This window comes from Equus quagga, chromosome 7 (assembly GCF_021613505.1).
Source record: "Equus quagga isolate Etosha38 chromosome 7, UCLA_HA_Equagga_1.0, whole genome shotgun sequence".
NCBI classification, from domain to species: domain Eukaryota; kingdom Metazoa; phylum Chordata; class Mammalia; order Perissodactyla; family Equidae; genus Equus; species Equus quagga.
In genome coordinates, this window is record NC_060273.1 from 132,306,385 (window position 1) to 132,327,142 (window position 20,758).

The window sequence follows — 20,758 nt, forward strand, 5'->3', positions numbered from 1 at the left end:
AAACAAAATTTTATATTTCCCCAAATGTACATTTCTACCTAGCAAAAGCCATTTCAGGCATTCTAAGAAACAAAAACTGGTCCAAGGTAGTACAATCCTCACTATTTGCTTTGTAAATATAATTATCATAAGCCCCAAATAGTCACTCTGCGGATGAAACAGAGCCCCTGGGCTGTGGGGTGGGGTGGGGGCGGGGTCTGCCGTGAAGAGATGCAGTGTGGCATTCTCAAAGCTCAGGTCAGAAACACACGCGAGGACAGACAGCAAAGGTCTCACCCCAGAGCTGGTGTCAAGACTCAGGTCAGACATGAGTCAGGCGAGGTCCCAAACGTGTCACATTAATTATCATTTTCAGAGATTTTTAGAAATGATTCCCATGAGAATCCACCTCAGAAACAGGCAGAGATTCTGCTTAACTGTTGCTTTTCTTCCCTCATTTAACTTTGATAACCATGAAATCAAAAGGAAAGAATTTGACCGTCCACATTCCTGGCTCACTCCATAACACTTACATTTTAAACCACTCAAACTGTGAGGCCAACATCTTTCAGAGGCATGTTAATGTACGATGCATTTTTAAATATATTTTTCTTTGGTTGTTGCAGTTCTGGAGTTAAAATTTTAATAACAACACATGGAAACCATCTTGATTATGAAATATAAACAACCAGAAAATGAAACTTTGAATTGACCCATTTGGGTTATTTTTATTAATAAACCACAGGCTATTTAGTGGACACTGAATACCAACTTAATAAATGATGACACTAGGTAGAGAGGTTGTACTATACGTGTCTCTAATCTGAACACTTAGCTTGGTCTTGAGTCCCTGAATTATTTCACGGGCCTTCCTGGGCCCTAGTAAACCCAGCAGGAAGTAAAGACCACGACTGGCACCCCTGCAGATTTCCAAAGTGGGGTTCTCTCCTTCAAGAACTCACTGAGGGCCTTCACCTTGTCGTTGAGAAGGAGGGACAAATTGGAGGTGGACTTGACCTTAATTCAACACTCAAATATGTTGGCGTCCATAAAATTATTTCTCATAAAAAACTAAAACTTAGTGTTAAGAAAACCTTTCTGGTAAAGGTTGGTGCATTGACCGTTATAGTCACGTAATGACAGATATCTTAAGGGGCCACGTAGTTTCCTTAATTCAATGACAATCTGAGAGTAGACACAGACCTTGGGGGTAGGGGTCAAAGGTGTGTGGATGCCTCGTGCCTCTGCATTGGCCACAACTTGTGATCTCTGAACCAACGTCACTTAGTTCAAACGGTTGACCGCCTGCAATAATATCCTATTTTAACACAAGCCTTTCCAGTCACATTCAGCTTTTCTCCATCACTGTGGATACACTCTAGATGGATCAGTGAGCATTATCCTATTTAGCACACTATACTTCAAAACATTTCTTTTTCTATTAATTCAAATTGGGCTACTATTTTTCTTTGTTAAGCTATTAACCCTAAGATATTTGGTATCATAGACATTATTCTTCAGGATTACCTCTAGGTTCTCATTTTACAATATCATTTTTCAAAAGTGGAATATGAAATCGATTCCATAGGTTGTGACCAGAATTTTCTTCTAAAATGGTATAGAATAGAAAATATCAGAATACATTTCACATTACTTCATAAAATGTTTGTTTAAATTTTGTGTGCATATGTGTGTGGGGAGTGCTTCATGGTTTGATAAGCATTTCTTACTGTGGCTCATGGTAAAACAAAAAAAGGTTTTAAAAATATATGTTTTAGAATGAAACACTTATCTTGATCACCCAATTTTGTTGTATAGTTTTTTAAAATGAATGGTGCATTGCTTGTTTTCCCCTGGTAGCTTCTCAAAACAGCTATTAAGTTTTAATAACATAATGGCTACACATTGTGCATATTTTACTTTCACCAAAATATTGTTTCAAACCTTAGAAGACTTACGACATGGGTCCCAGTCAGCCTCGTCCCTGTGTTAACCTCAGCTTTTTTGTGTGCCCGGAAATTTCTCCTTCAGGAAAAATTCCCAGCCTCTCAGCCTATTATTCACGTCTTAATGAATTGGGTGCATTTCAATTTGAGTTCATTATCAATCGTGCTACACATTCCCAGCATGACACCCCGTGAAGGGAGGGCCCCCTGGCCACCCGAGAGCCCAAACAGGGCTTTCTGGGGATGGCAAGTGCTTTCCCTCATCCCCACATTGTGCAGTGGAGACAGAATGCACAGGAGATGCAGTCGGCCTAGGGGACCAGCAGGAAGATTCTTCTCTAAGGACGTCTTCCTCTCCATAGCCCCACCCCCACTCCAGCTGGAATATTTTTACAGAAGCTTCTAATCACCTTTACCCAAACTGGATAGTTTGTCTTATATTCTAAAGAGGTACAATTCTATCCACAGCAGTGAGAAACTTCCCAGAGCAAGACGACGACCAGAACGTATATTTCAGACAGCCTGTGAACGTTTGCACAAGCAGAACAGAGAGCCCACAGCGGGCCTTTCCTCCTCTGTTCCTAAGTGGCTCCCGTAAAGAGCTTATTCACCTCTCGAGATCTGGGTCACAAACTCAACAGATCTTAAAGATCCTACCAGAATGCACTAATCAACACAGTTAGGTGGATTTTTGCAGAACTGTTTAGAATCTTGCTTTGACTGACAGCTTCTTGTCCTAAGCAGATACGTGGAAAGGCCAAAATGTCCCATTAATTCTGTCTGCAGCAATGACCACTTAGCACCTTTAAAACCATAATTCACAAAATACGAATCTAAAGAAAAGCTTTCATCTTTTATGTTATCAGACATTACCCTTGGTATCAACATCTGTTAAACTTTCACAGCCTTGAATTGCTGTGGACCAGTGCAAAGGATAGCCCAGTGATTGGCACCTGGTGATTGATGCTTCCCCTCCCCCTTTCTCTCTTTTCTGATCAATTAAATCTCTGCCAGATGTTCATTCATAGATAATATTTATATATACACTCACAGATGTATGCGTATTCTATTCTCATTTGTATGCATGATTTTGTGTAAAACTGGGCGTATAATCAGAGATCTAGGGCGTGGGGAAAAAATAAACTATGCTCTAAGGAAAGTGGGCAACAGGATAAAATGAAACCAATGGAAATTTGCCTATTCCCTAAGGAAATCAGACAACAGGCTGAATGGATAAGAAACAGATACAAAGATATGGACACACACTCACACGCACACACATATATAAAATCACACCATATACAATAAAACTATTGTTTTAACGATATTTTTGTAGATACAAGAAAATATGCATAAAGTAAGTTACAGAGCTTAAAAATAAAACAAACACCCACAAGCCCATCCGACTTGAATCCTGAACACTGGTCATACCATTGAAACCTTTTTATTCCTTTCCATTCCGGCTCCCCACTTTCCCCATTGGGTATAACAACTACCTTGAATTTGGGGGTTTTTTTCCTCTTCATTCTCTTGTTTTTCTTTATAGCTTTAGCACATATGTACATGCCCTGTATTAATAAATTGCTTGATTTTACATAGTATAAAAGTGAAATCTAACTGAAGCATTTTGTGGCTTCTTTTTGTTCAACTTCTTGTTTCTGAGATGCATGTTATTATGTACGTAGATGTGGCCGTAGCTAATTCATTTTCACTACAGTATGGTATTCCATTACATAACTATATAATTTCTCTATCCATTCCCCACTTGGGTTATTTCCTCCTGCTACAAATACTCATGCATATGTCTCCCAGGACACAGAAGTAACACTGCAGGGTCATAAGATCCATGCATACCCAACTTTACAAGATAATGCCAAATTATTTTCTAAACTTGTTACACAATTTTCGCTCCTATCAATTGTATATAGGAGTTTCCGTTGTATGCATCTTCACCAAAATACAGTATTGTTAAACTTTTAAATTTTTAACTGTAAAATAGCATCTCACTGTGGTTTTCCTTATTACATTTTTGTCAGTTTTCTTAAATGTCTTACTTTTAAGTCAAGGAATATAGGAATCTTAAAGGGGGCAATGTTTTGATGTAGAGACAACAGTGGTGGGGACAATAAAAAATAAGAAAATAGAATTTTCCAAGTCCAGCTACAAGGTTCTTGATTTTCTACATTTTTCCTCTAGAATATAGTACCTTACCTTCTTTTCTTTAGGTGACTTGGTTCCTTTTCAAATCCACGAAGACCAAACGAAGGGTTCAAATTGGAAGCATACGAACTAGATGACGTGACAGACCGTCCGGCTTCAGGATTCGACATCACCTCCCTGCTCTCACTGAGCGGGCCCGTGCCCGTGCCACTGCCGGCCTCAGTGGGAAGAATGTGCTTGCAGCTCTGAGGCCCCCGAGGAGAACCCGCGGGTTCAGGGCAGGCGTTTGCAGTGACTCCTTCTATATTAATGTAGTTAACATCCAAATCACCAACCTGGTAGTCGAAAGAAAATTATCTGCTGAGCAAAAGCAGGAAAGATCGACTTGGCTAAGAAAAATAATTTCCCCAATTTAAAAACCTTCTGCTTTATTGATCTTTTTTGTTTTGTTCGTTCTTGATTTTGTTTTGTTTTACGTGAGCAGAGAAGTCTGTCTTTCAGGCTACGTTCTTGTCCTCGGCTGCCGTGCCATAATTCACAAGAGGGAAGACAACGACACAATGCTTCATAAAGTCCGTTATGACAAAACCAGAAACCGATTATGCGTTTAACATCGTATGAACCATGGACTCAAAATGAGGGGAGATGTTTTAAATACTTGAGAGAGAGACTAAAGAGTAAGCAGCTTCAATTAAAAAGCAGTTTATAGCAATCTGGGTAACCAAGGTGGCAGAGGTCACAGAAATCTGAGTCTCCTAAAAAAACAACGCCAAACAAAAATCAGAGCACATGAAACGACATAAGATACATGGACTTAGCATAACCAGAGGACAGACAACGTGCCAGACTGCAAATTACCTGTAAATAATAAAATAAACCTCAAAGCTCGGCAAGCAGCCAGCCATACTCCTGCCATCAGCCTTTGCAGAAAGTAAGGGCAGTCTGAAAAGGTTTGCATGGCAGAGAGATGGGGAGCTGGTAGGGGCCTAAGACTGATCTAAAGTCATCGCCAGGAAGAGACAGTCCAGCCTGCAAGTGTGAAAAGAGGCCTCTAAGGAAGGGGCTTATAAGAACTGGTGATCTGAGGTGGCGGAGGTCAAAAGGCATCACCTCTCGGGGAGAAAACAATAAAAAGAAAGAACGATAGCACCATTTAGAGATAGGGTGGTGAAGGGGAAATGAAGCAAAAGGGGAAAATTTAGGGTCCTAAATCGACTTTCATAATAATAATTTACTGAGGCAAAAACAACCAAGGAATGTTCAAACTAGTGAGAAGAGTCAAATGAGTAAGAGGGCATTTACAGAGACTCCAACTATCTCCCCACAAGATCCTTAACGATTTAAAGAGGAGAAACAGTAATTACACTGAAAAGAAACTTGGTGGATCAAACACAACATCACCAGTAATGGGACAAATTGCTGTCGTGTGCCTCCTGACACAACGCACTGAGAAGAACACAACATTGCTTCTGTAACATTCCTCCAACCACACGTAACCAGAACCTAACAAGGAGGAAACAGACAAACCTAAACTGAAGGACATTCTAGCAAAAACAAATAAATAAAAACCTGGTCTGTAGTCTTCAAAATTATCAATGTCATGAGGGGCAAAGACGAAGGAACTCCCCCAGATTAAAGGAGATTAAAGAGACATGACAACTAAATGCAACACGTGTCACTGAATTTTTTGCTACAAAGAACATTATGGGGACCAGTGGCTAAAAATGAATAAGGTGTGTGCACAGCTAACAGTACTATGTCAGTGATGACTTCCAGATTTCGATAACTATACGTGCTCATGTAAGAGAACGTCCATGTTTTTAGGAAAATACACCATGAAAGATTGAGGAGTAAAGGGGCATCATATTTTCAATGGACTCTCAAATGGTTAAAAAATATTTATATACATATTTTAAGCATTTGCATGCACACACACACAAACACAGTCAGAGAACAAGAAAGTAAAATGTGGTAAAATATTAACTTTTGGGAATTTTGAAAAAGAGTATACAAAGATCCTTTGTACTAAATTAGGTAGGCTCGAAATGATGTCCAAATAAAATGGTTTTTTTTTCAAAGTAGTTTATGTGACAGAGTACTTTTCAAAGTGGTTTTTATCATGTGAAGTTCCTCATCAGGTAGGTTAATAACCTTGAGAATTCATGGGAAACAGCATTGCCAACAAGATACAATCCTTACGGGGTTCTGTGCCAGGTTAAGGGGAAGGAAGGAGATTAGATGAGATTCTTTCCAGATATTGCTAGAAATTAAATACGCAGAATTTGGACTCCTCATGTTGTTCTGCTATTCAGATGGACACAGGAACAGTAAAAAAAACCTATACGAGAACTATACTACACTGATATAGTGAACCTTGTGACTCATATCCAGGATTTTAGTTTTATTTCTGTTTTCATTGCACAAATTCAGCAATCTTCTGCCACATTTCAGTTTATCAGTTAGGCTGATTTGACTTCTCTTTAAACGTGTGCTTTGCATTATTAAAGTAACACTTCTCTCACTCAAAATATTCCCAACAGAATATGTACCCTAACCTCATCTTGGTTTTAGGAAGTTTTGCATTTTTAATGTATCTTACAACATATAAAAACATAGCTTTCCCTCACATGATATTGAATCAGCTTTAGCTACTTGAGGTAAATGGAAATATTGCAGTATTTGCTGAGGCTCAGAACAAAACTAAGGACTCAAGAAGTATTTCATTTAAACAGTGAGAAAATATGGCAACAGAATAAAAACCCTTAAAATCAGAAGATGGCTTGAGCACACCAAGTCCAGGCACCCTATATCTTCAAAGAATGTTCCACAACTCCCACTTTGTCCTAAACTCTGTGTCTCATCCTAGATTTCCATATCTAGGGCTGACATTCAGCTACTTTACACCAAAAAACTGTACCAGTTATTTATAGCTGATGTCCATTCTGATTTATGGGTTCCTCTGTCATTGTGAACATCATCCCAACCTACGCCATTTACACTGTGCCTTTGACGTAACTGTGTTTTATAACACAAAAGGAAAAGGTGGAGACATTGACTAAAGGGCTGAAATTGAGCTCTACTTGACAGAAAAAAGGTTATATCCCAGAAAACACCTATGAGGAATAGAGTACCATATATGCATGCTAACAACAACAGGGTAAATGCACTGGATTGTTTAGCGAGCATCTTATATGAGGATGAGGTTTTAAAGTCTGTGGAGAAGGCAGAATCACTCATAAATTAGGGTGTGCAGAAATCTCCAGATGTATACCTATATTTTAATTTTTATAAATACTAAAATTTGACGATCACCGAGCTACAGAAAAAGTTTCCCTGTAACGTGACGCCATTCCGTCTTCACACTAAAGCTCTATAACCTCAGTCCATGTCGATAGGTGTGCTGTAAGCATTGAACCAGCAATTTCTGAGACAGCATCATGCGGGGCTGGCCCCAAGCTCTTGCTCATAACCATTTGCTGGATCTGAACACAAACATTGCTTAACCAGGCCATATACACACTGTTTTTTGAAAAGCTGTAGAGAATAAATCGGCCTCCCAATTGTCATTCCTCTTGAGGTCCCCTGGAAGAGCTCTCAACTCTTCTCATTTGTCTCGAGACCCCTCCTGTGGTGGCTCTTGGTGGGGTGAGGTGAGCCTTGCCCCGAAGGGGGCCCTAAGTCAAATGCTCACATGATGAGACCACCACAGCATCACCCGGGCTGCCCTGAGGCTGAAATTCTCCAAGAAGAACAACCGTGCTGACTCTATTTCTCACAGCCTCAGGTCTGGAAAGAGGGCAGAGCCGCCTGATCGCGTCAGTCACTCCTCACCTGGTCTGTCACCATACAGTTAGCATACACTTCATCGCCCCCATTCAGCATGTCGGACAGCCGGCCTGCAGCGAGGAACTGAGGGGGGTGGCTGGACTTTTTGATGACGTCAAAGGAGCGATCTAGAGGAAAAATGAAAATGGGACAAATGAAGTCGAAGGAATTTAGTTTACAGTCAAGCTTTACCTTCTTAATCAAACCATAAGGGGAAAAAAATCAAGATTCCTTCTTCTTCTTCTTCTTTTTGTTTGTTGACGAGGAAGATTGACCCTGAGCTAACAACTGTGCCAATCTTCCTCCATTTTGTATGTAGGATGCTGCCACAGCAAGGCTTGAGCAGTGTGTAGGTCCACACCTGAAATCCAAACCCACGAACCCCAGGCCACCAAAGAAAAACACGCAAACCCAACCACCACGCCACCAGGCCAGCAACATAGATTCCATTTTTTTAAGATGACATTTTGCTGTCTTCACACATTAATATCTACATGCAAGTATTTTCTCTTCTATATCCAAACCTTCTCAGTTATCAAAAACCTGCATAAAGAATGAATAGTTCTACATAGATAAATACGTGCCCATCTCAGGCACTAATTTTCCAATCCCTAGGGATTTTTGTCAAATCAAATTTTTGTCTTCAGTTTCCAACAGATTAAACGAAAATTCATTTCACCTTGTAAATAACTTGGAAGCATTGGTGATGGCGCTGCAGTGCTCAGGCTCCGTGACCCTTTCCCAAAGGACCCACTACAGGACAGAGTGTGGCAGTTCCAGCTCTGCACCGCCAGCCGAGTACACGTAATCTCATACAGTGAATCTGCCTCAATTTTAGTTACAGAAATGTTTTTGCCTGCTTCCACGTTCTCAGCTTTGCTCCAAATAGATGAGGCTGCTCAAAGTCGAGTCCCAGAGAGCTGAGACGTTACTGTACTTGCAGGGAACATAAGCGGCTTCGCTAACTCGCTTAATCCCAGATACCTTTACAGAGTTTTCTCATCCGTGAAAGTGGATGATGATGAAGCTTTCCTCACGGTGCGGTCATGAGGATTAAACAAGTTCAGACGTGCAAAGCACTTAACCCACGCCTAGCACTTAGTAACTGCTCAACAAATATTGTTGCTGTTATTATATTTTGTTATTGTTAATAAACAGTGATTTTAATCATGTGCAACGTCGGGTACAAGGTTCTTAATGCTAATCATAGTGTGTTATCCTCATTATAGATTATCAGTATCTGTAAATGACTTTAATAGGATGGATTCAAAGTTATATCCATAGCAAATGTGATCTTCACATTCAGGTTTTCTTGAGTGGGGACAAAAGGACAGTGTTGCCTCTGTTCCACCAGACATGGCACTGATCTCACCACCTGTCTTATTTATGTCATAGCATAAAACCCAGCGAAGCCCACGGGAGTGAATCAGGAAATGAAAAAGATCATAACCGATGGGCTGATGTACTAGGAGTGGAAAACTCGATTCTTTCATAGAAAGTCTCGGATGACATTACAATAGTTACAAAGATAGGTGAACCGTATGAGTCAGATGGCCCTGGCTTCAGATTCTGCATCTATATCAACCTCCTCCCCACAGAACACCCAAGCGAGATGTTTAATTAAGCTTCTCGAGGAAATGTACAATGTAAATGGAATGCATCACCCTCTTATGTCTACAAGGTCTTTTATCAATTTATTTAAATAGCTCGTAAGATAACATACAAAGCCCACAAGTATTTCACAAGCATAACCTTCACGACCAATTATACATTTTCATTCTAATTATACAAAATAAAAGCATCTTCCAAAGGTCATAAATTAAGAACCTGACAAAACACTTTCAACATGTTCTGAAGAAAATACTTGCTCATTTGTCATTGTAAAGAATATTTTAAAAACAATCAAATAACTCAACACGGCCCTCTGAAGTGGAGTTAATCCAGCTTAACCGCTCCACGGTGTCGAAAGTTCAGACTATAAAACAACTGGCATTTCTGCCATCACACTTGAGGCTGTTCATACCCCTGATTACCCACTGCCATCCTGCCAGATTAAGACTTCGTTGATAGCTAGACTGACTTAAGAACTGACAAGATATTGAACAAAATAATCGACGGGTTTCATTTTAAAAACAGAAGCCAATGAAATATTACCCAATATTACCCAAACTGTCTGGTGCCCATGAACGCACTGACCAGTCACCCCACAGCCAGGTTCTGAACTAGCAAGAGAGCGAGTTCTGTGTTCAAAACGATGACTGCTCACTCTGAGGACGAGCAGGACAAGTAACTACTGTTTGCACACACAGGAAGCCACCTGGACTCAACTTTCCTTCCACAGACAAATGTCCCTAGCCTGAGGGGCGGGTCAGAATCTATAAGAAAATCACACGCAAGAAGCAAAATAAACTAAAAGATGGCAGGTTACTTGGACACTAAGTTGGGGTCTAATTTGTCTTCTGCAGGATTAATTTGATCAGTGTTTTAGAAAATGATGTGATTTATTTACAAAGACAGGTCCATAATCTCTTATCTGCAATTCTGAAATCTGGAAAGCTCTGAGAATCAAAACTGTTTTTCATAAGTTTGGTTCAAAAGCATATTTGGTGAAAAAATGTAGCCTGAACCCACACGAGGCCGTGTTTAGACTCTATTGACCCCACTTGGTGTGGACGTTCACACAGTTTGCTGCAAAAATATTAGCATGCCTGATGAGGGCGCTCCCTCGCTCTCTCCTACGGGAGTCATATCACGTATAGTATAAGGACTATGCCAAAAAGATCTGACAATTCTGAATTCCAAAACAAATCTGGTCCCAAGAGTTTCAAAGAAGACAGCATGGATCTCTATAAAATTAACCATAGCAGATATCAGACCAGTATTTCCCAAGATTTTGCCATTCCTCTACCAAATTCACCATGTGCCATATCTACATATCACCTGTATTATTAGATTCCATAGTTTGACTCGCCTTTTCTTTAAATAAAACTGATTTTCAAAGAAATGCCTCATCCTTACTATAAACTGAAAACCATTATTCCCCCATCAAACGTAGAAGGGAATTATTCATGGTAAAACAATGAAAGTGAAACACTGAAAGTACATTCTGACTAAATGCAGTTGTCCGTCAAAGGCAAGAGTCTACAAGGCAGCTTTCTCTCTCGTAAAGGGAGACTGAGGATCCAGAGACGGGAGACGCAGGGGCGCCAAACGGCCTCTCTCCCTGAATCAGCAAAAAGATTAAAACAAAACGGAGGAGGAAATACCTGCCTTGCTCTGTGATTCACGGCGCTGAGTGTCAGGTTGGGACACCACCTCCAAGAGCGACGGTCCCCAGGGGCATCTGCTCCGTCACTGAGGTGATGATTCCCCTGAAACAGTAAGTCTTGCTGGAGGGGACAGGACTGTACAAAAATCGTAGGACAGTAGTGAGAAGGGAAAATCTCGGCCTTGTCTCCCAATCTGTCATCCACAACCTGCCATGTAGATTTTCTGGGTCACTCGCTGAAACTATTTATAAAATTGGCCCAAAAGTCCTTTTCAGCGCACCTCTCTGGAGCACCCTAGCCTCTACTTGCCAAAGGACACAGGTGACGGGATCTAGAAGCGAACACAGACCGACAAACCAAAAGGTGACTTACAAGGCCTCCCCTGCTTTATCAACCTCAATACTAGTCACTGCAAATAATGGGCTTCAAACCTGCAGAAAAAGATTTATTGTGGAAAGAAAACAAGTCTTTAAAAGGACTCTCAAATAAACCTCAGCTACAGATATTACAGTGACTAATTGCTCTACAGTGTTTCAATCCATTCAAAGAAAAAGCTATAATGGTTACATTTTTTTAAAAAAATGATGTTTTCAAGATTTTCAACATATACGATTTCATTACTTCCATATGTAAACACTTGAGCAGCAAATTAAGCGAAAAATTACTGCCAAAAAAAAACCTGTCCTTCAGGTCCTTTTTCAACGAGCATATAGAAATAATTTGCAATAAGAAAATCAGCTCTTTGCCTTAAATTAATGCTGTTTTGTAAATAGTTTTTCTTAGAAAAAAATTAAGCTTACAGTGTGTAGATAGCACTAATTTTTAATAGTTGGTAAACTCATATTTCAGAGACAGTATAAGAATAATCAAAACTCAACTCCCATCCTAATGGCTGCAAATTTGAAATCAGTGAAGAGAAAAGCACCGCAGTAGTTGAGACCAAGGGCCCTGTGCTGCTTGGATTCAAGGCCCTTCTCCACCATCTGTGTGACCTTGGGCAAGTTACTCAACCTCTCTGTACCTCCATTTCCTGATCTGGAAAATATCGATGATAGTACATCTACCTATAGGATTGTTGTAAGGATTAAATGCTTTAACATTTTAAGTAATTAGAATATAATCGGACACAAAGTAAGCACTATGACAATACTTGCTATTATTGTATAAGTCAATGGGATTGTATAATTTTTTGTTGTTGTTTTTTTAAAGATTAGTCCTGAGCTAATACCTGCTGCCAAGCTTTTTTTCTTCTTGTTCTGCTCTCCAAAGCCCTCCAGTACCTAGTTGTATATTGTAGTTGCAGGTCCTTCAGGTTGTGCTATGTGGGACGCCACCTCAGCGTGGCCTGACAAGCAGTGCCACGTCCGCGCCCAGGATTCAAACCTGTGACACCCCAGGCCGCCGAAGCAGAGTGTGTGAACTGAACCACTCAGCCACGGGGCCAGCCCCAGAGGTTGTATAGTTTTGATACTTTTCTGTAGTTTTGCTCCTTTCAAAAATGATCTCAACCTTGGTTATAACTTCACATGTTTAAAACCAACCGAGGGCAACTGGAATGCACAAAATCTTCCCTGTGCTCCACAAAGAGCTTTTAAATGGTTGTAACTCTTTATTTCAGTCTTAGCTCACGTTAAGAAATCTTGAAAAGTCCATCCCGAACGTGATAAGTGGGAAAAATAAAGTCAAAGTGCCCGTGAGATTTCCCTCCAACCACTCAAGGACGGGCCCTCCGCACCGGGAGGGCTCGCCTGCAGGATGAACAGACAGCGTTTCTCAGGAACAAAGCGAGGATTTCAGAAACTGCGGCGTTTCACACGGTGACGTGGACTGGGGCCAGGCTCTCCCAGCAAGTGCCTCGAGGATAAACAGTCACGGGGGACGCCCAGCCCTGCCCTCTCCCCTTGTTCCCAGTGCTCTTGCAGTGGGACCCGCGGACTCTGCCAGGACTCCCAGAGGCAGAAATGTTCACAGGCACTTCCTTGCTGTACCAGAGGCTCTGGTTAGGACACAGAGGCAGCTGAAAGCCAACATTTTTGCCCGCAGAAAGAAGGGGAATTGGTACTGGGATGGGGGGGAGGGGGGATGGCAGCCGCGATGCCTCCCTTTGCTCTGACACTCACGATCGCCCCAAATCTGGCAGGAAACAGTTAACAGCACAGACCAGCCTCGGGCATGTGCAACCCGACTTGACTTCTCGTGAAATCCAACTCTCCCTCCAGAAGCTAAGGGCCTTAGAGCTAAAGGAAAATGTGGCCTCCTTGCCCGCTTATGTAAGAGACCCACACCCAGACATAAACAAACCCGGCCAAGGCCGCCCTCCGCAAACCTGCTGTGACCTGGTTTGGCCCACGCCGGGTGCCAAGCTCCGGCCGGCCGGCCCCAGGCGCAGAGGCCTCTCTCCCCAGATCTTGCCGAACAACGGCCGGCTGCGCAGGTTGCTTTCTCTGTCTCTCTTTCTCTCTTCCTTTCTTTCTTTCATTCTATTTTAATCCTAAAAGTTTAGGAACACAGTAGGATTTACAGAGAATGACCAACCACCACAAAAGGAGTAAGGCTTATTTTAGAGTTCAGATCTCAGCACTGCACTGAAACAGCGCCCATCACGGTCGCCAATGACCGTCCCCTTACAGAATGAGGCGGTCAGTTCTCAGGTCTCACCGGATGTGACCTACAGCAGCATCTGACACAGTTAATGGCTCCCTTCTGCCCCTCTGCCTCCAGGACACCGTCTCTCATCCCGGCCTTGCCTTCTCGGTCCCCCTCATCTTCTGGATTTTGGTAGACTGCCGGGCTCCAGGGTCAACCCTCAGACCCTTCTCTCTCTCCCTCTCTCCACTTATTCCCTGAGTCATCCACCTACACGGCATCACATCTCATTCGATGACGATGACCCCCAAATTTTGATCTCCAACCCAGACCTCTCCCCACAAGCACCACTATCTCCTTGATATCTCCACCGAGTTGTCCAGTTGCCGTGTCACACACGACAGGCGCAAAACGCAACTCTTGATTTTCCCTGTCTCTCCTTGGAGTCACCTTGACTGTTCTTTCTTTCACAACCAAACAGATCCAGAACCTGATCCTTGCTCATCTCCTCCACTGCCACACCAGGGCAAGCCGCCACCGTCTCCCGCCATAACCAATGCAAGACTATTGCCTCCGAACTGGTCTCCCAGCTTGCATTCTTCTGCCTTCACAGCCAACTCTCCAGAACAGAGACGGAGCAGACTTTTCACAAAGGAAACCAAATCACGTTGCGTCACATCCTGACACTGCACAACTAGCCAGTGGCTTCCCATCTCATCCTGAGTAAAAGCCAAGCTTCATGACAACCAACAGCACCTTACCTAAATGGCGCTAGGACCCAATTCCAACCCGTGTGTGCATGAGGTCAGGGGGCGGGGCTCCCACACTCCAAGCAATTCTTGGACATCAGCTGGGTGTCCCACCATTCAACTCAATTCTGACACTATCTATGCTGAGACAGCAGACACATTCCTCAGGTTAGGGGCTCAGTCCCACAAGACTGTCCCCACCCCACCCCCACTTCAGACGCCAGTCACAAGACAAGGTTGTCACCTGCGCTTCTGACTGGCTACAAATCGGAGGTTCCCACGACCCCCTCTCCTTGGGTTGATTATTTGCTAGAGCAGCACACAGAACTCAGAGAAACATTGTATTTACTAGATCATCACTTAATTATGAAAGGATCTAACTCGGGAACAGCCAGCTGGAAGAGATGCACAGGGCAAGGCATGGGGAAGGGACATGGAGCTTCCATGCCCTCTCCTAGCACACCACTCGCCCAGCACCTCCACACGGTCACTAACCTGGAAGCTCTCTGAACTCTCCCTTTGGGTTTTTATGGAGGCCCCATTACATAGGCACGATTGATAAGTCATTGGCCACTGGTAATTGAACTCAATCTCCAGCCCCTCCCCTCCTCAGAGGATGGGGAAAGTCCCCAGTGTCTAATCACATGGCTGGTTCTCCTAGCAACCAGCCCCCATCCTTAGGGCCAAAGTCTCCTCATTCACATAGGAAGACATCTTTATCACACTCATCACTTAGGAAATCCCATGGGTTTTAGGAGCTCTGTGCCAGAAATGGGGATGAAGACCAAATATATATTTCTTATTATAAATCACATCATCACATTTACATAACCTGACCCTCCTCCACCCTCACCCAATCTCTCCAAAGCTTGTGAACTGCCCTACTCTAGCCACACTGGCCTTGCTGGTCTATGCCTCAGGCCATTTGCACTTGCTGTTCTCTCACCAGGACTGCTCTTCCCCTGGATATCCACATGCCTCACTCCCTCACTTTCCTCAGGTCTCTACTCAAATGTTATCCTATCAGAAAGGCTCTCCATGGGGCCGGCTCCGTGGCCGAGTGGTTAAGTTTGCGCGCGCCACTGCGGCGGCCCAGGTTTTGAATCCTGGGTGCGGACACGGTACCGCTTGTCAGGCCACGTTGAGGTGGCGTCCCATATCCCACAACTAGAAGGACTTGCAACTAAGATATACAACTGCGTACAGGGGCGTTTGGGGAGATGAAGCAGAAAAAGAAAAAAAAAAGAGAGACTGGCAACACTTGTTAGCCCAGGTGCCAATCCTTAAAAAAAAAAAAAAAGAAAGGCTCTCCGTGACAATTATATATGGAAAATAGTGACCCCAGGCCCTGCTTTATTCTCCCTCATACACACGTCACCACCTAACACGTTACGTATTTACTGTATATTGTCTGTTTCCCTCTACGAGAACGTAAGTTTCAGGAGAGCAGCAACTCTGAATCCCCAGTGCCTAGGACCATGCCAGGTACGTCGGAGAGGCTCAAGAAACATTCTCTGAAGGAGAAAATAACTTCTCACTAAGAAAAGGACAGAAATCTCGTCCAAGGGACGACTGAGAGACTGGGCGCCTCTGGTCTAGCCAAGTTTTCTCAGACTCTGGAGGCCTTCTGTGTATTTCCCAGCTGCTTCTGTTCTGCTGCATGTTGATGGGAGTGTCATCTTCTTTCGCTCATTCATTCATTCACTCCCCCGTTCATTCATTCATTCTCTTGGTCAACGTTTACTGAGTGTCTACTGGCCACCAGGCACCGCGCTACCTGCCGGGCCCTCCGCCTCCAGCCGTGGCTCTTAAAAACAGCCTCAAAGCAAGGTCCTCAAGGATGATTCCCAGGAAGTCCCGGAACGCCTCTAAACAGCATGAGGCGCTCCTCCTCCTGCACCCCGAGCCCTGCCCGGCCCCGTGTCTTCTGTCCTGTGTGGTCTACAACACTCGGGTGATGAGAGAATTTTATTCTGCCCTCCTGGAAGGACAGGCAACGTCCTGGTGGGGTCTGAGCTAAAAACAGATCCTCCCACTGTGGGACCACCACAGGGGCCAGGCGCTTCCTGGGGGGCACCTCCTCTGGCCCCTGACACATCCCCTGGGGGCAGGAGCCCAGGAATATTACTCTTTAATCTCTTTATTTAAAATATCAGGTAGGTTACTCTCTTACTAAGGGAAAAATAGGACAATCGAGCAGATTTGCAAAGTAAAGGTACGGGAAGAAAATGGCCAGAAAAAATTAAAAACATTAAAAGGCAGAGAGTAGAGGCGAAATATTAGGAGCTTCAAGAGTCGGCATCTATTGGACACCTGCGGGCTCCGCCGTGGGTGCTCACGCGGGAACACCACCAGGACGGCTAACCCGAAGACAGCACTTCCCAGGAAGCGGGCACGGTACGCTTTATATAGATGAACTCATTCGACCCCCAAAACAAGCCTTGAAGCCATAGTATTTATTATTTCCATTTTACAGAAAACGTGGTGCTGTTGAAGCAACCTGTGAAAGTCACACAACTAATAAATGGCAGCTCCAGTAGGCAGTAGGCTAGGCGGTTCGAAGTGCTTTATTTAATAATTGGGTTACTGAGGATCCTATTTTGAACCAAAGAAAATGAGAAAATGGTATTTGAGCAATGTCTGGCATGTTCCCATTAAGAGTTTCATTAATGTGTGACAGGGTGACTTGTGCCCAGGTGCCTCTGTCCACCTCCTGGGCCTTGTCATCCGCCCTGGAGATTTGCTGCTGAAATATGACGATGTGAGTCTTGCTGAGAAAACATTCATAGAACAGTAAATATACGATTTCACTTCATTTAACCACACAAGAACACGCAAGATAATCAGAGGAAAGGACTGGAAAGATAAGCTAAGACGTTAACTGTTATTTCCAGGTGAAGAGCACAAGTGGTTTTTATTCTCTTTCCTATCCGAAATTTCTAGATTTCCAACAATAACCATTTTCACATTGAAAATAAGAGAGGAAACAGATTTTTTTCTTCCCTCCTGAATATTAACCCTGAGCTAACATCCGCCGCCAATCCTCCTGTTTTTGCTTAGGAAGATTGGCCCTGAGCTCACATCTGTGCCCATCCTCCTCTACTTTATATGTGGGATGCCTACCACAGCATGGCTTGATGAGCGGTGCATAGGTCTGCACCCAGGATCCAAACCAGTGAACCCTGGGCCTCCAAAGCAGAGTGCACAAACTTAACCGCAGGGCCAGCCCTGAAAAATCAGTCTTTTTAAAAAAAATTTGCCTCCTTTGTAAAAGACCAGCTGTGGGATCTCACGCAAAATAGTAGGTTATCAGTAAAGGCAGCATATCAGAGAGCGTATATGTGAGTGGACTAATGGAAACGTTCCACTCCGGAGCGCATAGCACTGTTTTTACCCATCTGCCAACCCCACTCTCGGCAACCACAGGAGGTGTTATCATGTTCGTCCTGCAGACAAGAAAGCTGAGGCCCCAGGAGAGTGAGTCACCCGAAACTTCATTAAGTGACGGAACCAGAAGGCACACACCGGGCTGACAGAGGCAACCTTTCTCACCACAGCACACGAGCCCCAAATACCCAAAGTCAAGGGAACTGCTGAAAGGTACAGACAGTCCTTTCCCCAGTGGCCTGAGTGCTCCAGAAGAAAGAAAAAACCACCCTCGTCAAGGAAGGTGACCATTTTCAGGGTAAACTGTCGCTTATCTCCTTGCCTCGTCTTCCTCTGAGGTTCTCATAGGATTCTCCTGCTATTAGTCTTGGCCTGGAAAATCTCTCGGCCTCACTCCTCTGGGCTGGACTTGAGATTATAAAGAGGATCCATTCAAATCTCAAAACCATCCTCAGCCCAGGAGTTTCCTGTGTGTCGTATGTAAGCTAAAGTGACTGAAGATTTTCGTCCATACCAACACGGGTCTGGGAGAATGCAGGGAGCCTTTGTCCACCAAACTAGAGTCCCTGACATTGATCCAAATGTCCCATTCACCCTCTGAACTCACCTCCCCCTCCTGGGATCCTGAAAAAGAAAAGTGAGCCTGGGAGGGGATCAGGACCCGAGACCAGTCCTTTTAACGACAGGCACGGCCGAGGACGGACGTGAATGGGTTCCGGAGGTGCTGGGTGAGGGTTGTCTCCAGCCCTCTCCCTCGGAACAGCAGTTTAAAACCTCTTCTAAACAACAAGTTACAACTTGGTACTCTAAAATCAGATCCTAAAAGAAGTCCTATTATGCTGTTTTGAAAGAGCTAATTATCAAAATTATTGAAGAAGAAAACAAGCCTTTTCCCTGGTAAAACACTGGAGGCCCAGAGAGAGGTGGGGAGAGGGGAAAGGAAGGGAGGAAAAGAAAACACAGTCCTCGCAGAAGCACCACCATTTTCTCCCCAGACTTTCCAAGTTCTCTTTCCTCATTCCAGCAGCACAAAGCGGCCTTCAAGAGGACATGCGCTTTCGTTTGAAAAAGAAGGACTCTTAAGTACGTAAATAACTTTTCTCCCCTCGCCTCACCAGCTATCCAGGAGATGTTCAGTCATGTGTGGCGTGTAGACAGTGGTGTGATTAGATTTAATCAGCACGTCCTTTCCTTCTCAAAGCACTTCTCCAAGGCCTACAGCAAACGAGTCTACAGACAGGAAAAAGGGCACACGGAGCGGAGAAAACTACACACCACACAAACACCAGGATAGGCGAGAAGGACCTCAGATGAAGTGGCGAGACTTTGACAAGACCACCTCAGGTGACTGTAGAAAAAAACAAACTGGTGAGGGAGGTGCTCCCACGTCATTGTCACAAGAAACCTTATGAATACTTCAAATCCTGCATAATATTATGGAAAGACGGTGGCACATAAAGGTGATTTTGTCCGCCTCAACAGTCACGAGGAGCCCTGATCCTCCCGTGCCTAGCTCTACAGTCACGTCTGCTTGTCCCTTAAATATCCTAAAAAGTAGCTGAGTTCTACCGCAGACAAGAACTATGCTAGCAAAACAGAGAATTCTCTATTGAAAGGTAACCTCTTTAACTTATCTCCTGTGTGCCCTCAACAAGAACATTTCAAATGACTGAATCAATGAATAATGAAAGCCTAGCAGTGTCTGGCATTCCTCCAAATTACTCCAGGTTTCTCCTGGTTGGGAAACTCTCCTTGATTCCTGAATCCTGTTCCATTATCCTGAGCAACTCTGGGCACCCCTGGGTGGGTTGGCATGAATGAGAGCTGGATATGACGCATCGCAATTCATACCCGGGGCTTTCCAGTGGCAGGGAGAATGGAGATCAAATGGATGGAAAAAAGTGGTTTCCTGCCTGTGGGGAAGAGTGTGAGATGGGCTGGGGGATCCCCTGAGGGTGGGTGGCCTTTGCCTGCTTCCATCTGCGGCTCTCAAGGAGAGCATCTTGCAGGCGGCCTCATACCGTCCTGAGGCCAACCACCGCCAAGCTCCCTCGGTGGTAGAGTGTGGTCAGGCAGCAGGGCCAGGTCCAGTTGCTAAGCTGCCCCCAGTTCCTAAGTGATGAAATGGATCCATAAGACCCCACAGGCCTCTGGGAGGAGCAGGAAGTGACTGAGGCGAAAACTTGTGGCCTGCCATGGGCCCACCATGGTGCAAAGGAAGGGACCCTGTAGCATCTGTTTTCAGGGAAGCTCCTGACCTGGCAGGCAGGGCACAGATCCTAAAGTTTCTGCAGTGTGAGGGCCTGGGAGAGGCCACAGCAGTGAAGGAGAAACGCCAGGTCCTGACTAACACCAGGGAGAGGATCCAGCTGCAGGCCGTGGTCACAGACGCCAGAACACCCAGTGATAAAACAGTCGTGCCTCAGGGAAGAGGCCAGGCCAGCAGGTCCACAGCAGAAACCAGGAGGACCCAGAGGGCGTTCAAAGCCAGGGCTGCGTCTTTACCACTGCCAATGCCCCCCATCCTCACCAGGAAGTCACATTCGACACCAGCTTGACAAGGAAGAGGAGGAGGAGGGAGAAATCGGAGAGAGTGGATATTTTACTTAAAGAGACTGAGCACTTACCGAGAATGACTAATTTCACTATTGCATCAGACCAAGTTTTCTATATTAGACTAAAATATACCCTTTCTCCTCTCCACTGCCCAGAAGGTAGGACTTCATAAGAAAGGTCAGATCTATTACGATGAAATAAAGACGAGAGAGAGAACCTGAGCGCAGTGTAAGGAACCTGCGCCACGATGCGCTTCCCTGCTGATGGCCTGCCTCTATGGTCCAGGCACCACCAGCATGAA

The 20,758-nt window shown here is 44.2% G+C and overlaps 1 protein-coding gene across 17 annotated transcripts in view; it reads right to left on the minus strand.

The window, feature by feature from the left end:
- ARHGEF28 (Rho guanine nucleotide exchange factor 28) overlaps positions 1-20,758 on the minus strand; it is a 272,749-nt gene that overhangs the window by 91,137 nt on the left and 160,854 nt on the right. For all 17 annotated transcript variants that reach the window (XM_046665596.1, XM_046665599.1, XM_046665597.1 and 14 more), the window contains 2 exons: positions 7,917-8,038; positions 4,137-4,420 (listed from right to left, as the gene is read on the minus strand). In XM_046665596.1, the coding sequence (XP_046521552.1) occupies positions 4,137-4,420; positions 7,917-8,038 (406 nt within the window). The remainder of the gene's footprint in view (positions 1-4,136; positions 4,421-7,916; positions 8,039-20,758) is intronic.